This window comes from Dendropsophus ebraccatus, chromosome 5 (genome assembly GCF_027789765.1).
Source record: "Dendropsophus ebraccatus isolate aDenEbr1 chromosome 5, aDenEbr1.pat, whole genome shotgun sequence".
NCBI classification, from domain to species: Eukaryota; Metazoa; Chordata; class Amphibia; order Anura; family Hylidae; genus Dendropsophus; species Dendropsophus ebraccatus.
In genome coordinates this window covers 41,745,324-41,759,136 of record NC_091458.1, presented here as the reverse complement: position 1 = coordinate 41,759,136, position 13,813 = coordinate 41,745,324, and the positions used below count along the sequence as shown (strand labels likewise).

The following is a 13,813-nucleotide window of genomic DNA, read 5'->3' as shown; positions in this document are numbered from 1 at the left end:
TCCACCGCTTGCCTTATGGAGGGGGGGTGCAGAGGGTGCTGAAAGGCTGGGAGGAAGCTTCCTCCAACACCGGATTCATCATGAGTTACGCCTGCTTGCAGGAAGCAGATGTAGATTTGTTGTGCATAGCCTGCGCCGGGTGCAGGACCAGCTGGGTTTACTAAGAAGCGCATCCCTCTTAGTAAATCCAGACAGGAAAAGGGGGGCGAGGCTTTACTTAAATAAATGTCCCCATGTGTATTTGACAGCCATCATTCCATTGACTTCAATGCATCCTGTTGACTTCAATTACAAATCAGCAATATCAGACGTTATTTAAAAAAGAAAAAGTGGACGCCGTTTCTCTTTTTACTTAGTGTACACATAGCCTTAAATGATACAAAGATATATTTTTCATATATTATATATAAAAGATATATTTTTCAAAAAAGAAAAAGAAAAGTAATTTACACTGAACGACAAACATTGTTCTAAGCTCTGTAATGTTTAGAAGCAGAAGAAAATCTAATAATTTTCTCCATGAAAATATAGAAAGATATGGAATACTTTTTTTATTGTTTTGCTGGAAATAGAATATTATCAAGGGAGTGGATTGTATGTCTGTAGTTAATTTTAGCATTCTTTCAATCAACATAATATCTGATTTAGCCTTAATAGGATAGGATTCGGCTGTTCAGCTCTATGAGCTAAATTGGTGGATCAAATGCCAGATACAAAATGCCAGAATTCTGCTAACTTTTTGTTACAATGAAATTTGATCCCCCTGGCCTTTACACTCTAGAAATTATAGAGTTAAACATTCCAAACCCTGTAAATAGATAAAGATTTGATCAAGCTTGTAAACCTCTTTAAATGTTTAAATGACATTTAGGAGTCATGGCCTGTTCATATGATTGGGCATGACAAAATTTAAACTCCTATTTGTAGTCTACTAATTCATTTGCATACAGTCTTTCAGTCACTATTTTGCACTTGTTTTGGAACCCTTTTTAGACAGTGTTTTTAGGCAAAACCAGTCAAAATGATGATCATTTTAATGGACAGCCACCATTAAATAGCAAATAACAGTTGCTATTTGCCAGTAAATTACGACTGTCCAATAAAAATGGCCATCATTTTGATGGTGTGTGAACATAGATGAAGACTGTAATTAAAAATTTACATTTTAATATATTTTGGATCCATTCCTGGTTGGGTCCTAAAATACTGACCAAAAATTGACTATGGTGAACTCCAAATTGAGGATCAAAAAGTTAAAAACTTTAAAAGAAGTCCAAAAGTTAACTGACACCATAAAGCCAAATATGTAAATGTGGGGTTAGACTTCATACCACTAATATAGAGTATTGCTATATACTACACTGGTCAATCATTGAGGGAGGGGGGGAAAGGTGGCAGAAAAAAGTCCCTATGATGTCTATAGACCCAAGTCGACTTATTTTATATAACTGTCATTTCAGAGCCCTCTATCACCAAAGTCACCAGAGTCATAGAAGGCATTCCAGAAGGAGAGACAAGAGTAACCAAAGTCATTCAAGGTGATTATTGATATTTACCATTGATATATATATATATATATATATATATATATATATATATATGTAAAAAAAATCTGTTTTTCATAAGTTTCATTTCTTTTTTAAGGTCTTTGTAAAATTCAGTACACAGTTTGTAAAAGTGGCCAGAACAATCCTCATTATAGCAGTCCCCATTAACATCATCTATAGTATATATTGCAAATATATTTCTGCAATAACAAAGGGCTGAATTGCTTTAACATATACTTACTGTGTGGTTTCATCCCACAGATTCTCTTGTTGCATGAACTTTAGATATCATTTTACTTTGGCAAATTTTACTTGAGTTGACCTTCTGCGGTTTATACAGTGTATAATTTGTCAGTAATCTATCAAACAGTTTGGCTTTACTGCTGACTATTCAATAGGATAAGTAGGCGGGCAAATATAACATGTAAGGACACCAAGGAGGCCATATTGAATGAACATATGATTAATGGAAGCAATGCTGAAGATTAATAATAATAATAATAATAATAATAATAATTTTTATTTATATAGCGCCAACAGATTCCGCAGAACTTCACAATTCTGGGGTACATACATAGACAAAAAATAGACATTACAGAGATATACATATAATTATCCATACATGAGGAGTGAGGTCAAAATGGCAGAGGGGCAAAGTGCATCATTGTTCTTCTGGTCCGGCCATCTTTATAAATAAGGCAGTGCAGGTAAGGGTGGGTGAACCTGTCACCAGTCAATGCCTGCATGCACAGGTCTGGAGGTGTGTGTGTCTGTGTGTGGAGGGTGGGTGGGTTTGAGGGTAGCAGTCAAAATTAGGGAAACTGGTAAGCCTGCTTGAACAGATGTGATTTGAAGGCACGTTTGAAGCTTTGTGTATTGGAGGTGAGTCTGACAGGCTTGGGTAATGCATTCCATAGAACTGGTGCAGCTCGGGTGAAGTTGATTAACTATGCATCAATCATTACTGTAACATAGTTCTTACTTTTAGAAAATGCAACATTCTTTTCATCATTAGAGACACTATATGTAAAATGCATTGTGGGATGTTTGAGCAATAGGAAAACCTGCGCACTCATTATGGTAAGGGTGTAATAAATGGTAGGTCCACCGTATCAATATGCTGTATCTAGGTGTAAATCCATCAAATGTCACAAAAAAATGTAATGATAGGGGAGAGATATGAAGCTCTAATTTGTCTCTTACCCCATGTCTCTGCTTACCAGGAGCACTTGCCCTGAGGGTAACCTTAATCATGGTAGCAGGGTAAATATCCGTAGGTCCGAAGTATCAGAATCAGTAGGCATAAGGTACTCAGGTTTCAAAGGTCCAATAACCAGGAGGTCACATTAACAGAATCAGCAGGCTGTCTGGGCAATACAGAATCAGCAGGCTGTCTGGGCAATGCAGAATCAGCAGGCTGTCCGGGCAATACAGAATCAGCAGATCAAAATGTTATCAGAGAATCAGATAGATGATCAGAAGCACAGAACAAAGATGTTAGTGGGCTCACAAGCATCTGCCTACATGTATTCGAATGAAAAGTCTAACTGATATTTTTCTAATATCTTCTATTCAGAAAAAAAAAATTTACTTTGCTTTTAATTAAATTTATTAGAGCCAATGATTACTAAGATCACAGTGATTCAAGGTGAGCCAAATTTTAAGCTGGTAAAAGAAAGTGAAATACAATTGAATAAAATGATTCAAGGAGGTAAAGTTCAAAAGAAATGACTTTTGCCTTTCTTTATTTTTAATCAATAATCTATATGATTTCTATGTCTAAATTTAATATCAAGTTAATTGTAACAAATATTTAGCAATTTTTATTAAAAAAAAATAAAGGCATGATGATCCTAGAACTTCGGTCTGCTGTGTTTTCAGTATGGACATCTGCCAAAAGAAAACTGAATAGCGCATTTCTTATAACTTCTTTTATTTCCTTTTTTTTTTCTTTAATTACAATATATTTTTCTGATCCAACCACACATCATTTCATATAAAAATCTCTTTTGTTTTTCTTATAATGAAATTTGTTAGAGCCTAGAATTACTAAGGTCACTAGAGTGACTGAAGGTGAGCCAAATTTTAGACTGGTAAAGGAAGGCGAAACTCAAGTGACTAAAGTGATCCAAGGAGGTAAAGTGAAATGATGCGAAAGTGAAATTCTCTTCCCTTTTTATCTGAAACACCTGAAACAACACCAGCTACTTGTGGGTTCTTAAAGTCCAATGAGAAAATGTTTCTAACTCTCGGGTTGAAGAAGTATATATCACCAAGAAAGTGGTGAGGGGTATACTTCATTCTGCCCGGCTTTCCTCCCTAAATTTAATCTCCTAAAATCTAATTGTATTCTTGTAGTTATAGAAATGTAGACATTGCATATTGAAATTCACCAAGAAGAGTATAATTTGAGTAATTTTATTTGTTATATTTTGCATGGTTCACAGGTCCTGAAATTAAATACACTCGTGTTTCTGGTGGTGGATTTGACCTGGATGATGCTGAACTTACAAAGAGGCTAGAAGAAGGTGAGTTAATTATTTAGTCATATGGGCAACTTGTTAATTTTTTCTCTGTGATAGTTCTGATGTTTAAAGATCTGTATCAGGAAAGAAGAGAATAGAAAACACATCTAGTGGCTAGTCTAGTAACAAAACAGCTAGACTCAAATTATATTCCAAGTAGAGATGAGCGAACGTACAGTAAGGTTGAGTTTGCTCGAAGCCGAAACACTTGGTATTTGAATTCCAGCGGCTGGAGAGAATGGCTGCAGCCATCTTCTTTAGCAACAGGTATTCAACAACCAGGTGTTTGGTTCACGCAAACCAGTACCTACTGTGAATCCGCTCATCTCTAATCCCAGTCTAATAGATAATTTATGCATAAATGTTCAAATACTCTTTTCTACTATACAAAAGAATTGGCTATTCCATACGATGCTATGAAACTCTAGAACACAAAGGGAATTATAAATATATCTGGCTGGGAGATATACGTCTTGCTGCCTATCACGCTTTATAAACCTCCAGTGACCAGCTCTTATTGGCAGGAGAGGCTGCATCCAGCAAGAAGTATTTCTGCAGCAGCTGCTTTAGGGTAATTGCATTAAAAGGCAGATATTCAGATGAATGAACGGAATTGGCTAACCAGATGGAAAAAGGCAACCTATTTACTCCATATAATAATTTGTATAAATTAGTTTTTTTTTTTTTTTTAAATATTATGTTCCAGATGTTTTCCGACAGTTAAAAAACAAACACAGCTTTGAATATGAACTGCATAGATTTGATGTGATGAACTCGTGATGAGTCCGTGTATTTTTCTTTGAACCATACAGATTTATAATTGAAGGCTACTCAAAAATGTTGCTTTTTCCACAAATATTTAAAATGGTCAGAAAAAGCAAAATAAATAAATGGTGTAGGTAGGGAAAATTACTGCAGGGTTTTTTGTATTACAATTTTACTGACTTGTTTCAGCCCAACTGGAATGCAATGCACCACCTTTTATTCGTGTACCATAATTTTCCTGAGATGTGCAGCAAATTAGTAAATCGGGGGGGGGGGGGGGGGAATTGGTAACAATATCCATGCAGCCTTTGCTAAATGATCAGGCCATGCAATCTAGCATCTCGGTGCTCATTTACAGTACTGATCGGTCCCCCACCGGCCCTTGTAATGGGACCCTTAGAAAAATGTGCCTATTATGTGCTTATCAGTGTTCATAAAAAGACACCCATATGTCAAGAATAATCTTGACTACATAACAGATGGCACTCACCAATATGAATCAACATGGGAAAGGTTTGTCAAAGAGGCAGTTGCTGTGTAACTGCGATCACCCTACTCCTCTCCCCTGTTACCTCATTGTACCTGAATAAAGCTGGATTGTTGATTCATATCAATAAGTGCTGTCTGTCATGTATTCAAGATTGTTTTCTCTACTGTGTTTTCAAAAGACTGAGAACCACAGAGTGTCTGGCTAGCATTTTTGTCCGGGATCCATTCAATAGGGAGTCAGGTTGTGTGATCTTCTGTATTCTATTTGCAATAACTCATATGTGAAGCTTTCATATGTTCCCATAACATTGAAGTCCCCTCACCCAGTGGTGACATGAATGCCACTCAAAATATATTTTCTCTGGCCCAAATTAAAATATCTGACTTTTTGGGCATATTAAACTCTCTGGTCTATGAATACATTCCTGACATTTATGCCATAAACATGTATCCTATCAGAAGTCACCAGGGTATCCAAGTTCATTGAAGGTGATTCACAAATACTGGATGATGACGAGCTGAAAAGGCTTCTCCAGGGAGGTTAGTGAGTGCCACTGGGCAACTAATATCCCTTAACAAGGATATGTCGGTGATGGTAAACTATCTAGTGCAATCATTTTTTTAAAGACTAAATTCATTTCATACCAGTTTATCTACGTTGGTCCTAAGAAAAATTAGGTTAAAGTCTAAATTCAAGCTCAGTTTTAATTTAGTCTTTAAAAAAAAATAACTAACAAAGGGGACAATGAAGATTTGTTTAAATTGTTGAAAGGTCGAGGTTATCTATTGGATTCTATGTGGAAGCACAAAAAATACAAAAAAAATAAAAACTATTAGAAGCCAGCAAAAACAAATATTCATTTCTCCCCTTAATCCTCTTCTTAGCATGTATTTGGTGTTATGGTAAGACATGTAACTTAATTATCCAAATCTTTAACATTTAACTTTTTTTTTTTTTTTTTACAATTTTTTTAACACATAACTCAAAAAAACAAACTCTACTAATCAAATCTTTAAAAAAGTATCTTAAGTATATTTCTATGAGGGTAAAATTGTTTGGCCATATTCTAGGACTGGGTAAGTATTTGTAAGGGTCTTCTGCTTATCTCTTAAATCAAGGTATTGATTGTATTGTATATGAGATAATTAATGTGAGAATAGGAGCACCAAAGTCTACACAAACAGAAATATAATTATACATATTCTTACTTCATGGAGTCCTAAGAAAAGATGCATCAGAATTGTTATTTCAAGGGGAGCACAAGTAAATAATGAAACAGGCTTTTAGGAGATGAAGAAATCAAATAACATAGTAGCTTTAACTTTAAGGGTAGGTTCACACATTTCTTTTTAGCTGTATTTTTGGCCAACTGTCATTTTGAGGTGAAAATATGGGATAACCCTAATAATTACGGCCATATATAATGATCATGCTCTTTATTTACAGTTGTTATGATAAAATTCGGCCATATTTACCTCTCAAAATGATGGCTGTTTGGACAATGTAGTGTGAACATACCTTAATGCTTTACACACCTTCCAGGACATCAGATTTCCTCCCTAATTAAATGACAATCAGCAAAATAAGTTAGAATTTTAAGACTAGGAAATGTTTCAAAAATTTGTTTCTAACAACCACTATTGTACTGTATCTAATCACATGAAATTGTTTTATCTGCTTAGAACCTCAGGTCAGAAGAATACAGTCTGGAACTAGAAGGATACAAGGTATATTCTTTATTTATCATTAAGAAATTGACTTTTTATTTTATTTTTATCTCAACCTCTACAATTAGTAAAAGTGTTTAAAGGGGTTACTCAGGCTTTGAAAAACATGGCCACTTTCTTCCAGAAACAGCACGACTCTTGTCTCCAGTTTGGGTGTGCTGTGCACGCTCCATTCTCTTTCATAATATGAGTTGCAAAACCCACACATAAACTGGAGACAAGAGTCATGCTGTTTCCGGAAGAAAGTTCTAAGCCTGAATAATCCCTTTAAGATTCAGCATATATTGCTGTCCACCATGAATGTTCATAATTTGACTTGGGTTTTGCCCCAGGGCCATAAGCTATATGCATACAGTACCTCTCCTCTTTTGTATATCTAAAGGCACACACTACAAGCTTTTCATACACATATACCTCTAATTTACAACTCCAACATGTACCCCTATATAGACAAATGGCATACATTGGCCATTGCCACTTGAAAAAATGTTATATGTTCCATATACTTTTTGTTGCAGTGACCTGTATAGGAAAGTGCAGTTTACGATCAGGAATCATTTTCGTTTAGTATTACTTAGCATTTCTGAGAGACAATAATTTATTATACTAGATAGATAGATAGATAGATAGATAGATAGATAGATAGATAGATATTGTAAAATATAGATCTTGAAAATCATTGAGGGTATTGAATTGTGTACATACGATTAACTACCCTATACATAAACTTGTATTATTGTAACGGTGCAGAGTGAATAATGATGTAAGGAAACATTATAACAGGATCTCTGGTACAATCCATCTCATCTGGGCAAGATATACTGGAACTTTAAAATGCTTTATTATAAAGTAATTATTTTTAGTCACCAGTTCCTAAAAGCATCAATGTGTTTTCAATCATCTGCAATTTTATATTTATAGAGCCTAGTTTTCCTTTAGAAAATAACATTTGTGAATTTAATGAGTGGAGTTGATATTTATTTCAAAAAGTCCTTTATTTGACCTCTACATTAAAGTTAATTTAAAAAAAAAAATCAATACAGTTGTTGGTCAATTATAGTAGTGAATCTTGGTAGAAAAAATGAACCTTAACCAAGATTATCATTAGAACCCTCATGATTTTGGTAAACTAGAAAAGGTATACACTTACACTTTCTTTTTTTATGAGTAGAAGATTCCCAATCCATTATAAATTTTTTACGTTTTCAGATTAAATTTCGAGTGTTTTTGCATGAGAGCTTAGCTTGGTGGCCACTATAACATCCTGCTTTGTGCTACAATTCTGCTGCATAACTTTATTCAACTAAATGGGGTATCAGATGTATGTATTTGAAAGGAGTCTACAGGCAAAAAAAATGCCATATTGTTTTAATAAATAAAATTTTAGGTATATTAATAAAATACTAACACAATGTAGATTTCACATTGCCAAGCCCTTACTATAGAGACTTCCACTTCCTGATTACTTTTTAGCTCACAATTAGCTCATTTCCAATAAAGCTTTTGGCAGGTGATAAAGGAAATCACAATTGTACATAGTAGTGATGAGCGAATAGTGAAATATTCGAATATTCGATATTCGTACGAATATCTTCCGAATATTCAAATTTGTCTATGGGAACAAGTATTCGATCATTGAAAAACATCTATTCGACTACTTGGAGGTAAAAACCGGAAGCTGGGGAATTTGAACGTTTATCGAATATTTATTGAATATTCGGCGAACTATTCGATAATATTCGATAGATCGAATACCTTACTATTAGATCGAATATCTATTCGATCGAACAGTATTCGCTCATCACTAGTACATAGGTGAAGGCATTACAGTTAACCTGTGTATGAACCTAAGGGAAAAAAACGATAGGGGTGCAGAGACGGGAAGACATCTGTACTATAAATGGAATACGGTAGGTAGGGACCTTATTACAAATTTGGATTTGAGCCCAAAAGCTTCAGTATAGGAATCTGATTACATTGAATCCATAGGAGGGTTGGGACCTGAATCAGATAACATTAAATCCATAGGGAGGTTGGGATCTGAATCAGATTACATTAAATCCATAGGGAAGTTGGGATCTGACTCAGATTACATTGAATCCGTAAGGAAGTTGGCATCTGAATCTGATTACATTAAATCCATTGAAAAGTTGGGATCTGAATAAGATTACATTAATTCCATTGGCAAGTTGGGAAGAACAAGTGTTGAACTATTGATTTTTTTTGTTTTAGGCTAATGTGCACTCACTTGAAATTGCTGCAGTAAGGTAGAGCTTTACTAATGCTGTGCTTATGCAATAACATTTTGTCTATTGTAATATTTTCGTGTTATGACTGAGGTATTTTTTAGCTAACGAATCCATTATAACATATACGGTATAAAAACACTGAGTAATGGAGAGAGCCAAATATGAGTATAATCTGTGTTTAATACATCTATGCAATAAATTACATCTGGACTCTAGCAAGTACATTTGACAACCATAGGACACTCGTTCTTCACTAAGAAGCAAATGAAACTTTTTTGGACATTAGTCTAGTAGACAGAAGTAGGATACTCTGCGGAAATAAGTTAATTGAAAAGAAGTGCACCAGGTGCATTGATCTGAACAATATGTGTCCTCTATGTGGCTGTCTGAAATTCACCTAATGGTTCTTTAGTTATTTTTTTGTGCAAGCCCAAATTCTAAAAATACTTGGTTTTACTGGTTTACTTGGTGTTTACCTGTATTATGTTTATAATGGTGCACTACAAAAAATAAACATGACTAAAGCCATAACTTAAATTTATTGGATCGGTAGGGCTGCATCCAATTTCTTCAGCCATCGGTGATCAAATGCTGCATGCTCGAGGTTTGCTCATCTGTAATAAGCAGAAGTCCTCTTCCTAGTTTTATATGTCACTCTTAAGGCCATATGATACAGCTAGGACCCCACTGTTCAAAGCACATGTGTCTTCTTTTATTAGGTAAACGTTTGATACTTTATAGCTCTTGTGATAGTCCTTAAAGTGGCAAGACCACATTTAGACATAGAGTAGCATATGGTTGCAGTGGTGTATCGTAGAACTTTAATATGGCATCTCGCAACCTCATATATGAAGTTTCTAAAGGCTTGTAGTGGGAGTAGAATTCGACTGATGCCTTCTTCTCCCCGATGCTCACTTCCTCTGTTCCCTGGTTTCAGAAGTTTACTTTATCACAGTGACATTATGCAGCTATTGGACATTACGTGTTGACGTGGTTTTACACGCATGGTATGATTGGGATATTCACCTGCTCCTTCAGTCTCGGAAGGTAGACTTCTGAGACATGGGAAGATAGCAAGTCAGTGCCAGGTAGCAGAAAACCGCATTCTGCTCACTAGGCAAACCCTTTAATTTCTTAACAAAAGGAAGGAAAACAAAGAGGCAGCACCTTCTTTTTGTGCCTTCTTGTGCTTATTGTATTGAATAAAGTAGAATACACTAGTGACTTTTACCCGGCCCACTAACCCTAATTGATAGATCTCTATTGATAGATCCCTATACTGCACATGCATACATTTATCAATAAGGGGACAGGCAGAGACCACCAGAGATGATACGTTGTTCAGGCAGACTAGATATTATGACAGCTTTAACATACACATATCTCAAGAAGATCTTTCTCCATTCAACACAAGGAGATCATACTAAAACACAAAAACTTTACCTAATTTGTAAACAATCAGTCTTTTCATGTCAACTTTGGTGATGGGTAACATTACGTAAGTCATTAACGTGAGACAGAATGTTGGCGTATACCTTTAACTAATCATAGACTTTCCCCTTTGACAGGTCCAATAAGAAGAAAACTAAAAAGAAGTCATAAATCCTAAATCCGTTACCAGACAGCAACTGTTAAATAAAGAATTACCAAGGATCTACTCTAAGAAAGTGATAAGGCGTATGGCTACGTTGAAATAAGAGTCATCTGGACTATCTCACCTCTTGCACAAATTGTCTTCCAGCAAGCAAATACATTCTTATTGTTCTTCTCAAGTCTTCTCAAGAGGGTGATGATCTGTACAAAGTTTTTTTTTAAATGTAAAACAAAAATTGCTGAATGTATTAAAGAAAAGGATTGTTTATATTATTTTGCCCTTTGTTATATGCGATAGGTTGTGACGTGCTGTATACTAAAGAACAATTCTATACCACTTCCTAAATGGAGAACCACCAAACCTTAGAGGAACTTTGAATTAGCAGTGTTTTTCGGACACTAAATAAATTGGTGCTTTTTTTTTTTATCAGAACTTTTTATTATTTTTAATCCAAACCTGCACGGCTAGTCTTTGGTACTAACTCCTATGGGTTTATTTGTAAATTATGCCATTTTTATAACTCTGGTTTTGTAGGCAGAAAATGATAGAGTCATTTGCTTCCATGTTAATTTTTTAATCGGATGTTGCAATGCAACTACGTTTGCTAGGGAAGAAGTGTTTACCTTACATTCCTGTGCCTTTTCTTTAAAGTGAAACTGAATTAAATTAAATACGGTTTTAGAATGTGAAAGACAAGTTATATATACATCAGGGAAGTGTCATATGATCACAGTGAAGCTGATGTTTTTCTGCTTTTGTAGCTATTTCGTGCCCTCCACATGCTAGGATGTTTCAGCTGAGACCTCATTTGGTGGTGAACAGAGGATCTCTATGATTGGTCTACAATGGCAGAAGTACAAACATGGTGATTTTTAAAGTTAAAGTTAAAAAAAAAAAACTCTTTCACATCCTAAAGCTTTGTTTTAGAACATTAGTTTCTACTTAAAGGCTTTAAAAAGCTGTTGGGTGTGCCTTTATACCTCTGTTTCTTAAACAAGTACTCAATAAAGAATGTGGTTGAAAAAAAATGCAATTGTGTGCTATTTTATGATTAGGGCAAAATCCAATCTGTAATGTTAATCTCATTATGAGAGTGCAGGACTATAATAAAAACTAGCGAGAGATAAGGGTACATTTACACGGTGCGATAGTCGGCTGAATCAGCCCTATCCGGCCGATTATCGTTCAGTGTAATAAAGACAACGATCAGCCGATCGTCGTCAGCTGATCGTTGATATAGTTTCTGACCTATAATTGTTGGGCGCCGACCGCACATCACTACGTGTAATAGCGGTGCATGGCCAGCGGCTGACGATATACATTACCTATCGATGCTGCAGGGCTCCTCCTGCTCTGTGCTTCTCCCCGGGTCCAGACACTCCAGCTTCAGAGCGACCTGTCATAGCTGACAGGCTGCTCAGCCAATCACTGGCCCGGACTTCCGCGGCCAGTGATTGGCTGAGCGGCCTGTCAGCTGAGACAGGCCACTTTGAAGCTAGAGCACGCGGACCCGGGGAGAAGCACAGAGCAGGAGGAGCCCTGCAGCCTGGACAGGTAATGTATAAAGTTTTTTTTTTTTCATGGTGAAGAATATAGTCTTTATTCAGGACCCCCTGGCGCGGAGCACTGGGCCGTGGGCAGCGCCAGGTCTACATTGCACAGGTGGGCTCCGGCCAGTACACAATGCACAGCACCTAAAGTTGCACAGCGTATAAAGTTTAAACAAAAGCTGCAAGGACATTGGTAACGATGTACCTGCAGCCCTTATTAAACGATTATTGGCTGTGTAATAGGCCCAGTAAACGAGTGCCAATCTAGCAGATCAGCGCTCGTTTACATTTATTATCGGGCCTTCATTGGCCCTTGTAATAATACTCTAACACACAATTACAATGTTGATATTATGTGACGGAGACTGTCCAGCTCCTCCTCTCTCCCTCTACAGTTATTAATGCAAATGCCCATAAAGGTCCCCATAAACCTTATACTTTAGTTGGCCTTACCTACTGCTTGCAGTGAGCTCGGCCATTGCTATAAGGTGTACGGGGCTCTCCCGACCATCCCCTGACAGATAAAGTACATTGAGATAAGGGTCAGGCATGATGAAATATCACTGCCTGACTCCTTTGTCCTGGGAGAGATAAGCCTCATGCCCCTATTACATAGGTCGTTAAGAGGAGCAAACGAGCGCTCTTAGCGCTCGTTTGCTCATCGTTCCCCGCTCGCTGCCGCCGCTATTCAACGCGGCTGCAGGGAGCGGGTGAGTGCGGGAGGGGTGGCGGGGAGCTGTGGGGGGGCTGCCCGGGGAATCGCTAGATCGTCCAGGCAGCCCATAGGATATAGCAGCGTCTGCTGCCGACGCTCCTATTCAATGGAGCGACGGCAGCAGATCGCTACTATATCAGTCGCTTGTTTTTCAACATGTTGAAAAACAAGCAACTGCAACGATCAGCCGACATGAACGATGTCGGCTGATCGTTGCACTCTATTCCGCGGGACGATTATCATTCGTAGCGGCCGATATCGGCCGAATACGGACGATAATCGTTCCGTGGAATAGGGCCTTCAGCCAGACAGGGGCCAGACGCAAGAGATGACTGATGGCCTGCCATTCGGCCGTTAGTTATTGAAAGTATAGGGCCATTTAAACACTATTTACTAAAAGTCAGTTTCTGATTTGGTTTTCTGGCTTAAGGCTTATTTCAATGTCCCATATTCCATGGAAGCAATGGATGAGGAAGCCCTGGAGTGGATTCTTTCTGGGAAAGTGTTTGAATCTTCACATCACTGTAATTAAGCAGCCGCGTGACTTTGTCATTACAGTGCCACAAAAATCCAATCACTTTTCCTGTTCCCAGCATCACATTGATTCATATCGCTGGTGGGAGGAAAGAGCTTACTACAGGGCTTCCCCAT

The 13,813-nt window shown here is 37.0% G+C and overlaps 1 protein-coding gene across 3 annotated transcripts in view; it reads left to right on the top strand.

The window, feature by feature from the left end:
* POSTN (periostin) overlaps positions 1-11,925 on the top strand; it is a 52,535-nt gene extending 40,610 nt beyond the window's left edge. For 2 of the 3 annotated variants that reach the window (XM_069969939.1, XM_069969938.1), the window contains 5 exons: positions 1,461-1,538; positions 3,995-4,075; positions 5,786-5,866; positions 7,010-7,054; positions 10,872-11,925. In XM_069969939.1, coding sequence (XP_069826040.1) covers positions 1,461-1,538; positions 3,995-4,075; positions 5,786-5,866; positions 7,010-7,054; positions 10,872-10,912 — 326 coding nt within the window. In that variant the 3' untranslated portion in view covers positions 10,913-11,925. The remainder of the gene's footprint in view (positions 1-1,460; positions 1,539-3,994; positions 4,076-5,785; positions 5,867-7,009; positions 7,055-10,871) is intronic. The other variant, XM_069969940.1, reaches the window with a different exon arrangement.
* Positions 11,926-13,813: the final 1,888 nt, after the last annotated feature.